This window comes from Pristiophorus japonicus, chromosome 15 (assembly GCF_044704955.1).
Source record: "Pristiophorus japonicus isolate sPriJap1 chromosome 15, sPriJap1.hap1, whole genome shotgun sequence".
Taxonomy (NCBI): domain Eukaryota; kingdom Metazoa; phylum Chordata; class Chondrichthyes; family Pristiophoridae; genus Pristiophorus; species Pristiophorus japonicus.
Genome location: NC_091991.1, coordinates 56,710,602 through 56,730,553, shown reverse-complemented (window position 1 = coordinate 56,730,553; position 19,952 = coordinate 56,710,602). Strand labels below are relative to the sequence as shown.

The window sequence follows — 19,952 nt, the reverse complement described above, 5'->3', positions numbered from 1 at the left end:
CTCCACTGCCTCTATTATCAGACTGCTTGTCCAACATTCAGTCCTGGATTAGCTGCAATTTACTCCAATTAAATATTAGGAAGACCGAAGCCATTCCACAAACTTTGTTCCCTCCCCACTGATTCCATCCCCGGCCACTGTGTCAAGCTGAATCAGACTGTTCGCAACTTTGGTGTCTTATTTGACCCCAAGCTGAACTTCCAAGCCCATATGATGCAATTGGCATCATGGAAGACATGGCTCCAGGGTGTCCAAGGCTGAGAATTCAACATCCAGGGGTATTCAACATTCAGGAAGGATAGACAAAGGAAAAGGAGGTGGAGTGGCGTTGCTGGTTAAAGAGGAAATTAACGCAATAGTAAGGAAGGACATTAGCTTGGATGATGTGGAATCGGTATGTATAATTGCTACGGAATACCAAAGGGCAGAAACGCTAGTGCAGACCACCAAACAGTAGTAGTGAGGTTGGGGACAGCAACAAACAAGAAATTAGGAATGCGTGCAATAAAGGTACAGCAGTTATCATGGGAGACTTTAATCTACATATTGATTGGGCTAGCCAAACTGGTAGCAATGCGGTGGAGGAGGATTTCCTGGAGTGTATTAGGGATGGTTTTCTAGACCAATATGTCGAGGAACCAACTAGAGGGCTGGCCATCCTAGACTGGGTGATGTGTAATGAGAAAGGACTAATTAGCAATCTTGTTGTGCGAGGCCTCTTGGGAAAGAGTGACCATAATATGGTAGAATTCTTTATTAAGATGGAGAGTGACACAGTTAATTCAGAGACTAGGGTCCTGAACTTAAGGAAAGGTAACTTCGATTGTATGAGACGTGAATTGGCTAGAATAGACTGGCGAGTGATACTAAAAGGGTTGATGGTGGATAAGCAATGGCAAACATTTAAAGATCACATGGATGAACTTCAACAATTGTACATCCCTGTCTGGAGTAAAAAATAAAACGGGGAAGGTGGCTCAACCGTGACTAACAAGGGAAATTAAGGATAGTGTTAAATCCAAGGAAGAGGCATATAAATTGGCCAGAAAAAACAGCAAACCTGAGGACTGGGAGAATTTTATAATACAGCAGAGGAGGATAAAGGGTTTAATTAGGAGGGGGAAAATAGAGTATGAGAGGAAGCTTGCTAGGAACATAAAAACTGACTGCAAAAACATCTATAGCTATGTGAAGAGAAAAAGATTAATGAAAACAAACGTAGGACCCTTGCAGTCAGATTCAGGTGAATTTATAATGGGGAACAAAGAAATGGCGGATCAATTAAACAAATACTTTGGTTCTGTCTCCACGAAGGAAGACACAAATAACCTTCCAGAAATACTAGGGGACCAAGAGTTTAGTGAGAAGGAGGAACTGAAGGAAATCCTTATTAGGGAAATAGTGTTGGGGAAATTGATGGGATTGAATGCCGATAAATCTCCGGGGCCTGATGGTCTGCATCCCAGAGTACTTAAGGAAGTGGCCCTAGAAATAGTGGATGCATTGGTGATCATTTTCCAACAGTCTATCGACTCTGGATCAGTTCCTATGGACTGGAGGGTAGCTAATGTAACACCACTTAGCCAGACATCAGTAGTGGGGAAAATGTTGGAATCAATTATTAAAGATGAAATAGCAGCGCATTTGGAAAGCAGTGACGGGATCGGTCCAAGTCAGCATGGATTTATGAAAGGGAAATCATGCTTGATAAATCTTCCAGAATTTTTTGAGGATGAAACTAGTAGAGTGGACAAGGGAGAACCAGTGAATGTGGTGTATTTGGACTTTCAAAAGGCTTTTGACAAGGTCCCACACAAGAGATTGGTGTGCAAAATTAAAGCACATGGTATTGGGGGTAATGTACTGACATGGATAGAGAACTGGTTGGCAGACAGGAAGCAGAGAGTCGGGATAAAGGGGTCCTTTTCAGGTGGCAGGCAGTGACTAGTGGGGTGCCGCAAGGCTCAGTGCTGGGACCCCAGCTATTTACAATATACATTAATGATTTAGATGAAGGAATTGAGTGTAATATATCCCACGTTTGTGGATGACATTAAGCTGGGTGGCGTTGTGAGCTGTGAGGAGGACGCTAAGAAGCTGCAGGGTGACTTGGACAGGTTAGGTGAGTGGGCAGATGCAATATAATGTGGATAAATGTGAGGTTATCCACTTTGGGGGCAAAAACACGAAGGCACAATATTATCTGAATGGCGGCAGATTAGGAAAAGGGGAGGTGCAACAAGACCTGGGTGTCATGGTACATCAGTCATTGAAAGTTGGCATGCAGGTACAGCAGGCAGTGAAGAAGGCAAATGTTGGCCTTCATAGCTCGGGAATTTGAGTATAGGAGCAGGGAGGTCTTAATGCAGTTGTACAGGGCCTTGGTGAGGCCTCACCTGGAATATTGTGTTCAGTTTTGGTCTCCTAATCTGAGGAAGGACGTTCTTGCTATTGAGGGAGTGCAGCGAAAGTTCACCAGACTGATTCCTGGGATGGCAGGACTGACATATGAGGAGAGACTGTGCCTGTATTCACTGGAGTTTAGAAGGATGAGAGGGGATCTCATAAAAAGATGTAAAATTCTGACGGGACTGGACAGGTTAGAGGCAGGAAGAATGTTCCCGATGTTGGGGAAGTCCAGAACCAGGGGACATAGTCTAAGGATAAGGGGTAAGCCATTTAGGACTGAGATGAGGAGAAACTTCTTCACTCAGAGTTGTTAACCTGTGGAATTCCCTACCGCAGAGAGTTGTTGATGCCAGTTCATTGGATATGTTCAAGAGGGAGTTAGATATGGCCCTTACGGCTAAAGGGATCAAGGGGTATGGAGAGAAAGCAGGAAAGGGGTACTGAGGGGAATGATTAGCCATGACATTATTGAATGATGGTGCAGGCTCGAAAGGCCGAATGGCCGCCTACTGCACCTATTTTCTATGTTTCTATAGCCTCTCAAAACTTCCACCTCCTGCTTCTGAACCCTTAATCCATACTTTGGTTATCTTCAGATTCGACTATTCCAATGTTGTCCTCCCATCTTGTACCCTCCATAAACTTGAGCTCATCCAAAACACTACTATCTGTATCCTAACGTGCACCAAATCCTGTTCCCTCATCAACCCTGTGCTCGGTGACCTATATTTGCTCCTGGTCCACCAATACCATGATTTTAAAATTCTCATCCTAGTATTCAAATCCCATCATGGCCTCGCCCCTTCTTTTCTCTCTAACCTGCTCCAGCCCTATTACCCTCCCAAGAACTCTGCCCTCCTCCAACTTTGGCCTCTTGTGCATCCTCCACTCCCTTTGCTCCACCATTGGCGGTTGTGCCTTCAGTTTTATAGCTCCTAAGCTCTGGATTTCTCTCCCTAAATCTCTCCACCACCACCTCCTTTTAAATTCATCTTACCCACCCCTTAAAAAAAAAAGCTTTGTCACGCATCCTAATATCTCCTCCTTTGGCTCAGTATCAATTTTTGTCTGATTACGTTTCTGTGAAGCGCCTTGGAATGTTTTCCTATGTTAAAGATGCAAGTTGTTGTTACAAGTCTGAATTCTTGAATTCATATCTGGCATCATGTGACCGATGTTGCTTCTTCATCATATAACAATGAAAAGTTAACCTGTTATTGAATATTGTGCCCCTGCATGGCAACTGCGTTGTTAGTTTGACTGCAAGTAGTATCAATTTGGCAGTTTTCTACATTCAGGTTAATATTGTAGGAATTTAGTCAATCACCTAAGTGTAATAACTTTACTACTATGCGAGCATTTATTGCCCATCCCTAATTGCCCTCGAGAAGGTGGTGGTAAGCTGCATGCTGGGCCATTTCAGAGGGTAGTTAAGAGTCAATCACATTGCTCTGGAGTCACGTAGGTAGGACCAGACCAGGTAAGGATGGCAGATTTCCTTTTTAAAGGACAATAGTGAACAAAATGAGTTTTTAAGGACAATCTAGTAGTTTCATGATCACCATTAGTAGCTCTTTAATTAGCTTATTTAATTAACTGAATTTAATTTCCCCAGCTGCCTTGGTGGGATTTGAACTTGCGTCAGATCATTAGTGCAAGCCTCTGGATTACTCGTCCAGTAATATAACCACTATGCTATCATACCCCTCTTGTTATTTGAGCTATATTCTGCTCCCACCAGGTTTTACTGATTAGGTTTGTATCTCTGCCATGCTTTGTTTGCTGTTAATGATCAAGAGGATGATGTAGGTCATAGGAAGATTAGTGAAGCCAGACTGGTTTATTGAGTTTATATTCACTGATGCGTATCTGATCCAAACTCAATTGATATTTAGTTGAAAGTTATTTTAAATTCAATGCTAAAATGTGAAATAATGCCAGAATAATTGGAGCAACTGTTTTTTTTTTAAGGTTTCCATGATAACCAATAAACAATGCACAGTTCTTTTGTGAAAATAATCCACAATACAGAATATGACATCTAACGTTAGATGTTATAGACGAGCAAATTCTACCCGTTCAATTCAGTATTCTAATATTCTAAGTGAATGGTATTCAGTGGGATAAAACTAAATGTTTAAACAAAAATCTCAAATTAACTTTTTAAATTCAAGGAGTTGTTTTTTGGAATAAGGTCCTAATCGTTTGAGAAGTTAGGGAAGGATTTATCATGCATCATTTGCAAAGCAGTGATGCACATGTGGGCTGCAGTAATGTGTTCTGATGCAAACTTCAGAATTGCATCTCCGTGTTACCTAAATAGTGAGATCGGCAGACAGTTTTCAAGAGATTGTCTCTCGTGGATAGATGATGCTTGCTAATTTTGCATAAATTACATATTTGCTTGTATGATTACTTGTAATGCATCAGTGCTTGCATTTGCACATCATTTACATTAATTTTAGTTTTGTCTTACTGGCCACTTTTTCATTTCTATCTAAATTACTTTGATGTAGCAAACACTTGGCCATGCACAGCCTCAAAAAAAACATTCAGGTCCTGTAATATCCTACAAAATTTTGAATCTGTCCTCAGTCACTACAGTACAGCAGCAACGCTAAGTTATGAGCACAACTGAAGCTGGAGACAAATGTAAGAGTTCCATGTGCTTTTTGACATTTTCTGTTGTGTGTTTTTTTTTTAAAGATGTGATTGTGTATTTCTTTTTTCTAATTATATGTGCATGCTGCCTTGATAAGTGCAAGACTGCAGTTCATGATATGGCTGTGCATGCTTCAAGAATGATTATAAAGCATACTTGCATATAATTGCATGTTTCTCAACTCTGAATTGCTAGTCTCAATAAAGTACTGTGCAATCCACTTTATGTTGAAGATCACCAGGTTTTTAGTGGTAAAATTATGTTTGAGACCATATTCTTTACCATCACTTTCATAAATTCAAATCTAACCAACAAACAGTTCTACTTACGAAAATTTGCTGGTAAATACTTTTCTGATATTAAATTGTGCAATAGTCACCTTTTATTTATTGCTAACCCTGTGTCTGATCAAAAATCATTTGGGCATAGGCACATAAAAATAGAAATTAGAATTTAAAAAAAATTGCCAGTGGTAGTTTTATTTTCTTTAATTGGTATTTTGGTACAAAATGGTTATAGAAATGAACACAGAAACCTGATAATATCACTGATACTAGTTTCTTAAATTTACATAATATCGATAATAAAAATACAAATTGGAAATCTGAAGTAAAATTTGAAAATCATGGTATCTGGCAGGCCAGTTAACAATTACAGAGAGGAAAGATGGGCTAATGTTTCAAGTATATATATATATATATATATATATATATTATATTCCAACATTTTCTGTTTTTAAAACTGTTTTCTCAAATAACTTGCCAAATATAGATTTTCAAGTTGTAAAAGGGTTGCTCTTAAATTTCTTGATTGAAAGTCTCAATGAATGATATCTGTGTAGAAAAATGCATTGCATCAGTACTAACCACAGTCCATGTCTAATTCGGTACCTAGATTTGATAGTTTTCCTTTTGGAGATCATTCCTGCTGGCCTTTGGATTATGCCAAACCAAATCTGTATGACTTATATCCAGCCGTAACAGAAACTATTAGTTTTTTTTACATTTTAACTGGTGGTACAATCATTTTAATCCTCTCTTTGCAGCCTGTGCATACCGATTCCATCATAGTCAAAGATTGCCATAATTGAGTTTTTTTTCTCCTTTCTATCTTTTTCTCCTTTCCTATCTTATCCTTGTAAAACTCAAAGGAAACAAATGTTCATCTCAAGATGCAATAGTGCTTTTGTTTATTTAATGATCACAAGATTGGTTTGGATGAAGATGGCCATTCAGCCCATTTGACTTCATCCTTCCTGAGAACTTGCAAATTGGGCTTTCACAGGGCCCATAATCTTGTTTTTTAAATAAAATGTAGACACTAATATTTTTTAGCATTAGCAAATGTATAACAGTAATTTTAAGGTGGTGATTAAGTTTCAAGGTTTAGGACATCTTCATTACACCTTAATTGTTTTTCACTCCCAGGGACCTTTGGTGTGTCTGTATGTGTGAAGCGTGGAATTTAAGTTTGTCAGATCCAGGATAACAATATTAACTCAGTTTTGAAGCCGTTGAAAGGTTGTGTTCTTTTGAGACTGTTCTGTATTTTAATACATATTTACAAGGCAATTATCTAAACTTAATGTAGTCATAGCTAGGATATATGTTGGCATTTTAAAATACATGTTATGTAACAATAGCATAGATAGTGTTACATTTTGTAACCTTTTCTTCCAATTTTTTTTCTGGCTAACATTTATCAGGATGAAGTAAGTATTTTTTTTGTATGTTATGTCTACAAATTTCATCATACTACAAATGTGAAAATATTTTATAATGGTTCAAGTAATTCCAGTGGTTAATCACTTGATTCATATTCACTGGTCTGCTGAATACAGGCAACACCGCTTGTTGAAGGTCTCCGCTAGAGAATGGTTGAGTGTTCAGAATGCATCCTCTAAATGGGGCTATTCCTCTCAAGCTGCAGTTTCATCACAGGGAAATAGAAGAACAACGTGGTAGTAAAAATAGAATGATCATCATAGGCAGTCCCTCGAAACGAGGATGACTTGCTTCCACGCCAAAAAAGGATGAGTTCACAGGTGTTTCATATTCCAGGTCCTGAACTACATCCTGAAGGGTGGAAGATGCCTGTGTGTGGATTTTTTTAACGTGGGGTGCCTGTTGCACACCAGCCACCACATGGGCTTGACAGAGGCTAGGTCTTGGTCCAGTGGCAAGGGTTATCCAAGACGACTGGCGACCTGCTCTGCTACACTGACCTAGTGTGCGCACACATCGCAGTGTAGGCTGGCCCGTGCTGCCCCTGGGCCCTCGTCTCTTCTGGCCCCGAACTCACGCCTCTCAATGCACTTATCCTGCGAAGAATAATGATCCATCTCCAATATTCTGCAAATGTTCTGCATACTTCACAACATAGCCACACAGAGAGGCCTGCATTTGGAGGAGACAGAGCAACAGTAGCAGACCTCATCAGATGAGGAAGAATGAACTTGCATGTTAATAGTACTTATCACTTCCTAGTTGTGTCCTAACATGCTTTATAATCATGGGCTAACTTTGAAGTGCAGTCACTATTGTTATGTAGACAATTTGTTGAACAGCAAGGTCACCACAAACAGCATATGATTGACCAGGTAATCTCTATGTAGTGGATGAGGGAGAAGTGCTCTTCAAATAATGCTATGGGATCTTGTAACATCCTGGGGGGTGGGAGGCCCTTGGTTTAAATCTCAACCAAAAGATGGTAGCTCCAGCAATACAGCATCCTTAGTATTGCATTGAGACTTGTGCTCAAGTCCGTAACTTGAAGATGCAACCTTGTGACAGAGGTGAAAGTGCTACCAATTGAGCCTAACTGCCAGTTAATTCTTATTGCCCTGCTTCCATCTTAGCTGCTCTTCATTTTTGAAACCCCCTTCTAACACAAAAGCAAAATAGTGCAGATGCTGGAAATCTGAAATATCACCAAAGTGCTGAAAATACTCAGCAAGTCAGGCAGCATCTGTGGAGAAACAAAGGTAAAGTTTCAGGTCACTGACCTTTCATCAGATGATGAAAGGGTTCCCTTTATCCTCACCGTCCACCCCACCAGCCTCCCCATTCAATGGATCATCCGCTGCCATTTCCGCCACCTCCAGCGTGATGCCACCACTAAGCACATCTTCCCCATCCCTTTCAGTATTCCGAAGGGACCGTTCCCTCCGCGACACCCTGGTCCACTCAAACACCAACAGGCGGCAGAGGAGGATGGTGGTGGATGGGGATTGGTTGGGCCTCTCGTAATGAAGCAGCAGAGGGTCCTCAGGCTATCCTTGGGGGGGGGGGGGTGGAGTGGAGATGTAGAAGGATTGAATGACCATAGTGAAAAAGAGACAGTTAGGGCCAGGAAACTGTTAAAGTGGCAGATGTACATGGAAAGAGACCGAGGAGAAAAACTACAGTTGAGATAGGAAGAATTCCATGGGGCAAGAACAGGGTGAAATAGTGGGCCTACCAGGGCAGTCCTGTTTGTGGATCTTGGGAAAGAGGTATTAGCGGGCTGTGTGGGGTTGAGGGACTGAACATAAGAATTAGGAGAAGTAGTAGGTCATACTGTCCCTTGAACTTGCTCCACCATTCAATAAAATCATGACTGAAGTTGGGGGCCATGGAGGGAAGATCTCCAGAGGGGATAAGGTTAATGACCATCTGGGAAATGTTTGGTGGGGTCATGGTCCAGGGGGAGGTAGGAGGAGGTGTCAGAGAGTTAGCATCCCAGGCCTCGTGAAACCAGGCAGGTGAATGGAGGCATGAAGGACTGAATCCATGAGGTAAGTGCTGCATTGCTTGTGGGCCAGGAGGAGCAGGAGTGTTTCCTCCAGGCCCAGCAAGCTTACCCTGTCTGCTCCCTGCACGGCTACTTGCATGGTAAACAGTGGAAACAGCGTGCTATAGACAGAGCTATGCGATCCCACAACCAACAGGTCAGAGCAAAGCTCTGCAGTCTTGCCATATCCAGTCATGAATGGTAATGGACAATTAAACAACTAATAGGAGGAGAAGGCTCAATGAACATCCCTTGTGGTGTCAAGCATGAGTGCAAAAGACAAGGCTGAAGCATTTGCAATCATCTTCAGCCAGAAGTGCCGAGCCAATGATCCATCTCGGCCTTCCTCTGAGATCTCCACCATCATAGAAGCCAGTCTTCAGCCAATTCAATCCATTCCATGTGATATCAGGAAACGGCTGACTGTACTGGATACAGCAAAGGCTTATGGACCCCGATAACATCCCAGCTTGTAGTGCTAAAGACGTGCTCCAGAGCTAGTGCCTCTAGCTAAGCTGTTCCCATACAGCTACAACACTCGACAAATGGAGAATTGTCCAGGTATGTCCTGGCCAAAAAAACAATACTCGCTCACCGATGCTCAGTTTGAGTTCTGCCAGGACCACTCAGCTCTAGACCTCATTACAGCCTTGGTCCAAACATGGACAAAAGAGCTGAATTCCAGGTGAGGCGAAAGTGACTGCCCTTGACATCTAGGCAGCTTTTGACCAAGTGTGGCTTCAAGGAGCCCTATTAAAATTGAAGTCAGTGGGAATCGGGAGAAAACTGCTGGAGTCCTACCTAGCACAAAGGAAGATAATTGTGGCTGGTCATCATCTCAGCCCCAGGACATTGAGTTCCTCAGAGCAGTGTTCTAGGCCCAACCATCTTCAACGGCTTCATCAATGACCTTCCCTCCAATTATAAGGTCAGAAGTGGGGATGTTCGCTGGTGACTGCACAGTGTTCAGTTCCATTCACAACTCCTCAGATAATGAAGCAGTCCATGCCCGCATGCAGCAAAACCTGGACAACATCCAGACTTGAGCTGATAAGTGGCAAGTAACATTCACGCCACACAAGTGCCAGACTACGATCATTTCAAACAGGAGAGCATCTAACCACCACCTCCTGACAGTCACTGGTATTACCGTCGTCGAATCCCCCACGATCAACATCCTTGGGGTCACCATTGAACAGAAACTTAACTAGACCAACCACATAAATACTGTGGCAACAAGAGCAGATCAAAGGCTGGGTATTTGCGGCAAGTATCTCACCTACTGACTCTCAAGTCTTTCCACCATCTACAAGGCCCAAGTCAGGAGTCTGATGGAATATTCTTCACTTGCCTGGATGAGTGCAGCTCCAACAACACTCGAAGCTCGACACCATCCAGGACATCCGGGCCTGCTTGATCGGCACCCCGTCCACCACCTTAGACATTCGCTCGCTCCCTCCACTACTGGCACACCTTGGCTGCAGTGTGTACCATCTACAAGATGCACTGCAGCAACTCGCCATGGCTGCTTCGGCAGCACCTCCCAAACCCGTGACCTCTACCACCTAAAAGAACAAGGGCAGCAGGTGCATGGGAATAACACCACCTCCAAGTCACAAACCATCCTACACGATCTTAACTTGGAAATATATCGCCGTTCGTTGATCGTCACTGGGTCAAAATCCTGGAACTCCCTCCCTAACAACACTGTGGGCGTACCTTCACCACACGGACTGCAGCAGTTCAAGAAAATGGCCCACCACCAGGAATTTCTTCTCCCAGAGGGTTGTGAATCTGTGGAATTCTCTGCCCAAGGAAGCAGTTGAGGCTAGCTCATTGAATGTATTCAAGTCACACATAGATTTTTAACCAATAAGGTAATTAAGGGTTACGGGGAGCGGGCGGGTAAGTGGAGCTGAGTCCACGGCCAGATCAGCCATGATCTTATTGAATGGCGGAGCAGGCTCGAGGGGCTAGATGGCCTACTCCTGTTCCTAATTCTTATGTTCACCACCACCTCCAGGGCAATTAGGGATGGGCAATAAATGCAGCCTTGCCAGCGACGCCCACATGTTGATGGCTATGAGGCGGGGTTTGAAATTTTGGGTCAAACAAGTTACCAGAACGACGCATGGTTTAGTCTGAAAAGGTGGTCGGGGAAGGGAATGGAGTCCGTGGCAGAGGAATGGTGTTTATCACGGGAGCTAAAATTGAAGGCTTCAGTCCTTCCAATGTTGAATTGGAGTAAATTTTGATTTATCCACGAATTGGTATACAGGACGTCTGACAGCACAAAGGTGATAGTGGGCTCAAGGGAAGCGGTAGACTGGTCGAGCTCATTGTGAGCAGCATATCTATGGATGCTGACCCAGTGCCTGCTGATGACATCACTGGGGAATGTAGATGAGGGACAGGAGGGAGCCAAAGTTCGATCCTTGGAGGACTCCAGACGTGATGATGAAAGGGCAGGAAGAGAAATCGTTGCTGGAAATATGTTGGCTGTGTTCAAACAGGTGGCAGTGAAACCATGCGAAGGCAGTACAACACAACTGGACAGCAGAGGAGAGACAATGGATGGGAATGGCATAATCAACTATATTGAAAGCTGCAGAGAGGTTAAGGAGAACAATGGGGTGGGTGGGGGGGGTTAATGCACCATGACAAAAGTCACAGTCACAGAGGCAGTCATTCCTGACTTTAGTCTCAGTTCTGTGAAGAGGGCAAAAGTTGGTCCGAAGCAATTCGAACAGACACAGAGCTGGAAAGCAACAATACTTTTGAGGACCTCACAGAGGAAAGGGAGGTTGGAGATAAGGGTTTATCAAATGATTTGTGCTCGTGTGTATATATTGGAACCACAAAGCTGTTTTAACTTTTGTGGCATTCTGAGGATGTGTTTTATTATTGGTTAAATTGTTAACTTAAACCACATAAAACAGTGTACAATTGTTACAAATTAAGAGCTTGATTTACAAAATACTGTAACATTTGTCTGATTTATTATTTTAGATTCTGGTTATTATGAAAGATTTGACTATGCATATTACAGGGCAATATGATAGGAGTGTTTAAAATGATGAAAGGATGGGAAAAGGTGGATAGAAACAGACTGTTTCCAGTAGTTGAAAGATCAAGAATGTGGGCCATAGATACAAGATTAAATGTAAGAAATTTAGAACTGAGGGCAGGAGAAACCGCTTCACACACAGAGTTATGAGGATGTGGAATTCATCCCCAGGGTTCGTGGTTGAGGCAGGAACTATATCAACATTCAAGATTAGATTGGATAGATGGATAAAGAAAAGGGGTTGAAGAGATATGGAAATGGTGCATAAATGTGATTGGAACCAGTTGCTCGAGTGTCCGGTAATTGTTGACATTGGTTGGGCAGTATGGCTTGTTTCTGTGTTGTAACTTCTATGTATTCAGGTTTTGAATTTTTAAGCATTTTATGACAAAATTATACATTGAATTCCATGGCCACTGTTGATTGAACATCAACTTTCAGCTCTTTTGTTCATATTCAGAGTATTGGAAACTGAACCCAGCATTTAAAAACAGTACCCTGAGGCTGTTCACTGTAATTGTAAAATAGCCCTTAATTCTCATCTTTTTGAAAATGTTTACTATTTGTATACACTATTTAGCAGATTGTGGCCAGAAAATTCTATTTGTTTTTCATGCACTCTTATCTATAATAACAGGAATGGTGTGCAGACCTCAATCGCACACTCAGTCGGAGGGAAAAGCCTAAAAAGACTGGAGATGGAGTGACATTGACTAGTATCAGTCAGACAGGAGAGCAAGCAACCCAGCCTACCAAACACAGCAGGTAAGAGACTCAAAATTTCTATTACTCCCAATTTCAGGAGAGAAATAACAAAGAATATACATCTGACAATGCAGACTGTGCAATCAAGTATTTCAGTACCTCATTAGCCATGTTGTGACTACACACATTTGTGATTTAAATTTTTTTCCAGTAGTTGAAAGATCAAGAACAAATCAATACAGAACCAGATGACTTTATTTAGTAATGAACCAATAGAAAGAGTTAATGCTTCAATTCTGAATCATCTCAAAGATATTCTCTGCCGAATTGCACTAAGTATTTCAATGGGGTTTTATAGTCCCATTTTCTTTTAATTTTGTGGTAAACTTTCCTATCTGTCAATTATCCAAATCACTGGCTTTCTGAAATCTACAGTTTCCAAAGTCATCTTGTACTTTTGACTATGCTATCAGAACAATTTGTAAATAATGCACATTATTGTGACTGGTGCAGGTTTGCCATAAGTGCCTGAATCAAACTTACAGTATGGAGTAATGCATCAGCAGCGGGTTCTCGCATGCAGTGTGGCGCTTGGAAAAGCGTAGGCAATGCACTCTCAAATTTCCAATGTTACCTGCTGTGAGCAAGGCCATGCTGGTTGCAGTGGGATCTTGGAAAATTTACGTTATCATCACTTGGCAATGAAGCAGAGTTAGTTTTTTAAAAAACTGCAGAAAACCTGGGTTAAATATCCGCAGAAGTTTGGCTAACATTTGTGATGCACTGCGCACACACAACCTTTGAACCCAGAGCACCAGACTTTAGCTGCCAAAGTTTACATTAGAATAAAAACCAGGCTGCCTGTGCAAAAAGCTAGATGGGTGTGTCCCTTATCTGCAGTTTTGTATTAATCAGTAAGGAATTTTGCAGTGATTACAGTGTGCCCAATGTAATTCAGGTGAACTTGTTTACTTTTAGAAAGTCACAATGATAGTATTTAACGAATGTAATTCATGAAACTGGCCAGCAGCATAACTAACTTTATTTCTGTCAGCTGATGGAACATATTATTGATTGAATTTCATTGTGTAAGGAGCATGCTCTTAATTATATTATTTCCAAAATGACAGTCTTAGTGTCCGGAGTACTACTAACTCGATACGTTCCAGTTGTAACCCATTTGAGGAAGAGGAGAATGGCAAACCTGTCGACGAGAAGGAGAGCACAATAACCAAAAAGTTGGTGAAAGATTGTTTTTGATGAACTTCACACTTTTATGCTGCTGCTTAATGTTTCCTTATTCTAGGTTCCCCAGTCAATGTACTGACATGCATGGATTTGTGGTTCTATACTCCAAGGAGCTCTAAATATGTTTCTTCCTCCTTTTCTTAAAACATTTTTTTTACTTAGAGTTACAGTCTTTATACTTGTCTGCTTGTTTTTTCTAATAGTGTTGAACTACTTGTTACCTTAATGCTTATCTTGATTGCTGTGGCTCTTCTAATTTTGTGCAATCTATTACATTCTTGAATTTGAGTAGTTGGTGTGTGTTTGCATGCTGAAGTGAATTTTTTTAAAGTTTGACATTTTCAGTTTTTCTTTTTAGAAACTTATTAGTTTGGTGGGAGATGAGTGGAAGAATTAATAATGTCTTTATACTCATCATTGGTGCTGTGCTTTACCAATAAAGGCTTCTGTTGATTTTCCAATTTTGGTTTAAAAAATATTAAACTGCCAACATAGCTTGATATTGCAGTAAATGAGAGCACCTCCAGATGTGATCTTGTCCATTTCTTTTCTATTTCCTACTCTACTCCCTTTTCTGCCAATTTTTCTCCCCCTCCCTCCAAAATGATTGATGATTAGCTCGACTAGTCATCCTCCCACTACCTTATTCAAGTGCTATTCTTCACACCGATACATAAGATCAGGAGTAGGTCATTCAGCCCATCAAACCTATTCTACCATTCTATTAGATCATGGCTACCTCAACTTAATTTATCCACCTTCATTCCATATCCCTCGATTCCTTTACCTAACAAAATCTATCTATTTCAGGCTTGAAAGCTAAAATTGACCCAGCATCGGGGGGGGGGGGGGAAGGAGGAGGAGGAGGAGGAGGAGGAGGAGGAGGGGGAAGGGAGAGGGAAAGAGAAAGAGAGAGTTCCAGTTTTCCACTACCCTTTGTGCGAAAAAGTACGTCCTGATTTCACTTCTGAATGACCTAGCTCTAACTTTAAGATTATGCAGCCTTGTTCTGAATTACCCCACCGAAGGAAATACTTTCTCTGTATCTGTTGCATCGAATCCCTTTATCATTTTAAAGGCCTCGATTGGATCACCCCTCAACCTTCGAAACTCAAGGGAATACAAGCCAAGTTTATGCAACTACTTCGTAATTTAACCCTTTATGTCCCAGTATCGTTCTGGTGAATTTGTGCTACACCCCACTCCAAGGCCAGTATATAATTTCTGCGGCTTGGTGTCAAAAACTGAACGCAGTACTCCGGTTGGAGTCTTGACGAAGTCTTGGTACAAATGAAGCATAACTTCCTCATTTTTGCATTCCAGCCCACGAGATAAAGGCCAATATTCCATTAGCCTGTTTGGTTACTTGACCACACACCTCTCCATGGCAATCTTTGACTTCCCTTTCTCATCATTATGGCAGGGGTTAGATGGGTGACTGTGTGGGGGATCACTCAGTGATCCTCAACTCTTCCACTGTTGACGTTAGAGCACCAATGCATTGCCCCATCCTCTGATCATCATTTGTTTAGTTTGATAATCAGTGTGTATTGATGAGCAGTCTGCCTTTAAAAAAAAAGTAAGCAGTTTAAGTTACTTTGAGAAGTGTATATCCTTGACGATGATTAGTAGCTTGATTGCCAAGTACAAATAACTTTTTATTCTTTGGAACTTAGTGTTAGCAGCTATGAAAAGAACCAAAACTATACCACAGAGTGGTCAGATGATGAAACCAACAATCCCTTCAACAGCAATGAAACAAATGGTGATAATCCTTTTGATGAGGACCATTCAGCAGGAGCAGAAGTCCGAGTGCGAGCATTATACGATTATGAAGGGCAGGAACATGATGAGCTTAGTTTCAAAGCAGGTGGGTATCCATATATTTCTAAACTTGAATCTGCATAGTTTTATTCTTAGAACTTAGTAAATAGAACTGCATGTCATGGGCAGGTGTTATAAGGGTAGTTCTTGTTTTTAAATGGTTTGTGGTGGGAAGAATGCTTGCTGCGAGTGGCTGGAATGGTGGTTGCGATTTTTTTCTTTGAATGCCTGGGATGTTTGGTTGGAGCCAAAAGCCTATCTGTTTATTCAGCAAGTGAGACTCTGAATGGGTCCAGATCATGTGTGTTTATCAAGGAAGGGTACTTTGCCGAAGCTACGGTAAACGAGGAGGTTGTCGGAATACTGAATAAGATAAAAATAGATAAAGAGAAGGTACTAGAAAGGCTGGCAGTTTTTTAAAGTGGATAATTCATCCAGTCCGGATTGGGTGCATTCTCGGTTGCTGAGGAAAGTATAGGTAGAAAGGGTGGTGCCAGAGCACTCGAGGATTGCAAATGTATGGACTAATAAAGAAGAGCCAGCATGATTTGTTAAGGGCAAATTGTGTTTGACTAACTTGATTAAGTTTTTTTCTGAGGTAACCAAGAGGGTGGATGAGGGCTGCGCAGTTGATGTGTATATGGACTTTCAAAACGCATTTGATAAAGTATAGGGTGACCATATTTTCTGAACAGAAACCAGGGAGACACGAGGTGGGAGCACAGCAAAGTAGCCAGGTTGCACAGTGTAGTGAGGCAAAAATTTTTATCAGCCTATATTTAACAGTTGCAGATATACACTACAAATGCAAAACAAATGTGCATATAATTATCATGGATGTGATGTCATACTACTGAAGTGCATTCAGACACCATTTATAAATAATACGGTAACACTGTTCAGGAACGTCAGTGTTTCATACCCTCTCGAGGACATAGACAAGTTGGTGGAATAGGCGGACACATGGCAGATGAAATTCAATGCAGTAAAGTGCGAGGTGATACATTTTGGTAGGAAGAATGAGGAGAGACAATACATGCTAAATAGTACAATTTTAAAGGGGGTGCAAGAAGCTAGAGTTCTCATTGGAGCAGAGAAGGCAATGAGGAGATTTGATTGAAGGGTTTAAAATCATGAAGGATTTAGATAGAGTAAATGAAGAGAAAGTGTTTCCAATGGCTGAAGGACTAACTTTAAAAAAAAAATACATGCCGGGGTTAAAATAAATCAATAAAACTCCTAAAATTGCATTTTTCTCAAACTGTTTGTACTAATTTGTTTTTCATATCTAAAATTTGCTATATTTCTTATGAACTCTGAAAATTTTCAAAATGTTGAATGGCCTAGAGATGGATTAAAGCCAGTTCCAATTCCAGACTGCTAACAGGCAACAAAGGTTTTTTTTATTTTAAAATGTCACTTTTTCTTCACCTTTTTCCTGTTGCATGGCAGCCATGGACAGTAGTATTTTTAAATAAAGCATTGCCCCTTGTCACTATTCCCTATTTGTACCACATCTCAGCTTGCTTTCGTTCATGAATTAACATCATGCTTGCTACTATATTATTGTGCACACCAGCCAACAGTTGATCTTTCTATTCTGGATTTTACAACAGGCCTGGACTGATTCAGAATTCCTATTATTTTACAGTGGATACATTAGTTTAGCAAAGCTGAACCTTTAATATAATTGACAAAAGTAAAGCAGCGTTGCCTTGTTTTGGTCTAGTAGTTCCCCTTTAATTCAGACATAATATATAAAAGGTTGATAGGAATCTGCACTTTCCCAGGTATGTGAAGTTTTTGTTTCCACAGCAACAGGTTTGATGAACCCACGTGCATTCAAATATATGCAAACTTTGTAATTAGTTAAGTTATAGATATAACAATCACTTATTTTTGAAAGTCACTGGCAGTTATGAAAATTTAACAAGTCTCAGCAATCATTCAAGAGGTATTTAAAGAGCAAACAGCAAAGAGTCATTCCATAAGGATAGACTTGCGCCTTTCACGACCTTGGACGTCGCAAAGCGCTTTACAGCTAGTGAAGAACTTCAAGTGTAGTCACTTGTAATGTAGGAAGCGTGACAGATAATTTGCGCACAGCAAGGTCCACAGACAGCAGTGTGATAATGACCAGTTAATCTGTTTTTTAGTGGTGGTGATTGTGGGATAAATATTGGCCCTGCCACCGGGGATAACTTCCCTGCTCTTCGAAATGGTGCCATGGGATCTTTTACATCCACCTGAGGTTTAACATCTCATCCGAAAGATAGATTTCCAGTGGAGTTGAGTTGAACAAACAAAGACAATCAACTAGCTAGTTCTTGCAGTTAGTAAAAAATACAAGTAAAAAAAGAACTGCATATAAAACAAATGTTACTTACAGAAGAATAATTTGGTGTATAGAACACAACCTTTTTTTCCTTTTGAAGCGATAGCAAATGGAATATATGCTTGTTCATTGTTTAATAAATGTGCTTAATAATTTAAACCTCGAACAAGATCATCTCACTCATCAAGGTCTAAACTGAGATCTTCTGGAGGCATAGTATAATTCTAGCAGCTTAAAAGTAACTAATAGATGAGGTATTCTGTTAAAACTGGTATGTTAAAGAAACATTTATCTCAATTAAAAGGTTAGTGAAGGCACTCTCAAAGGCAGTTGTCATTACCTATGAGGGTGTACTAAGATATGAGAGTCTAATGATCTGGAACAAAGAAGGATAGAAAAAAATAAAATGTCATCGTATTGTTACTAACTGTTAAAATGGATTACTTGAATTATTGCTGAGAAAAACCATCCTAATTCCACTTTTGAAATAAATTCCCTAGTTGAGTGCTGCTGCAACATGCATTCTTTACTTATTCTATACATAGTTACGCAAGTTGAAAGCATTTCCGACAGAGTATGTTTGATTTAAATTTTCTTCCCTCCTCCTCCCCCATTTTTAACATTTTTCCTATATGACACACCATTTTGAAACTAAAGGAGCAGGCAGCTGGTCTGTTCCCAGCTTATAACAGTGCTAATTTATGACGAGATACTAAAATTTGTGCAGTGCCGGTGTGGTAGACTCATCTTTTTCAGGAGAAGTACATTGTTCCCACCTGATACCTCCTGGATGAATGGAATATTGTGGAGGATACCTTTATTCTCCTATAGCATAGTCGGTTCATGCACACGCGTGCTGTGTACCTTTGGGTTCCTCTAACATTGTCCTTCTCTTTTCCATGCCCTCCCATTGGGCCCAAGTTTCGGCACGCCTGTTTTTCACGCCACAAAGTGCGCCTAAAAAAAACTTCCAGATTCTCCGGCTCCCTGCAGGTCGTTTGTAGCTCGGCGCGGCTCAGTACAAGGGGGCGGAGCCAGGTCCCTGCGCTGAAAACAGTGCCGGGACCTCTGCACATGCGCGCTACATGCGAATGGCCTCACTGGGGCTGCATGCATAAGGCTGCCTCCCACGCCCAGCTCCTGCTTCCTCCGGACCAGACCCGACTTGACTCCCGCTCCCACCCCCAGACCGCCCACCGCCCCCGTCCCGACCTTCTCTTCCCTCCACCTCCGTTTCCGACCGCCCCCTCCCACGATCTCCGACCAACCGACCTCTCTCCCTCCCCTCAGCCCCGACCCGCACTCCCAACCCCCCCAGACCCAACGCCACCTACCTGTCAATCCGGTAAGTCTAAGCTCGAAGTCTTGGGCCCGGCCCGACCCGGCCCATTCAGCCTCGCTCTCCTTTCTTTCTTCTCTCTCTCTCTCTCCCTTCCCCCTTCTCTTCCCCCTTCCCCTCCCTCCCTTCTCTTCCCCCCCTCCCCTCTCTTCTGCCCTCCTCCTACCTCTCACCCCCCTCCCTTCTCACCCCCCCTCCCTTCTCACCCCCCTCCCTTCTCACCCCCCCTCCCTTCTCACCCCCCTCCCTTCTCACCCCCCCTCCCTTCTCACCCCCCCTCCCTTCTCACCCCCCCTCCCTTCTCACCCCCCCTCCCTTCTCACCCCCCTCCCTTCTCACCCCCCCTCCCTTCTCACCCCCCCCTCCCTTCTCACCCCCCCTCCCTTCTCACCCCCCCTCCCTTCTCACGCCCCCTCCCTTCTCACCCCCCCTCCCTTCTCACCCCCCCTCCTCCCTTCTCACCATCCCTCCCTTCTCACCCCCCCTCCTCCCTTCTCACCATCCCTCCCTTCTCACCCCCCCTCCCTTCTCACACCCCCTCCCTTCTCACCCCCCCTCCCTTCTCACCCCCTCCCCCTCCCTCCCTTCTCAC

General features: G+C 42.2%; 1 protein-coding gene across 7 annotated transcripts in view; it reads left to right on the top strand.

The window, feature by feature from the left end:
* The window catches only part of LOC139280789 (protein kinase C and casein kinase substrate in neurons protein 2-like), a 147,316-nt gene that overhangs the window by 118,471 nt on the left and 8,893 nt on the right, over positions 1 to 19,952 (top strand). For 6 of the 7 annotated variants that reach the window (XM_070900481.1, XM_070900484.1, XM_070900482.1 and 3 more), the window contains 3 exons: positions 12,547 to 12,674; positions 13,745 to 13,852; positions 15,539 to 15,732. In XM_070900481.1, coding sequence (XP_070756582.1) covers positions 12,547 to 12,674; positions 13,745 to 13,852; positions 15,539 to 15,732 — 430 coding nt within the window. The remainder of the gene's footprint in view (positions 1 to 12,546; positions 12,675 to 13,744; positions 13,853 to 15,538; positions 15,733 to 19,952) is intronic. The other variant, XM_070900487.1, reaches the window with a different exon arrangement.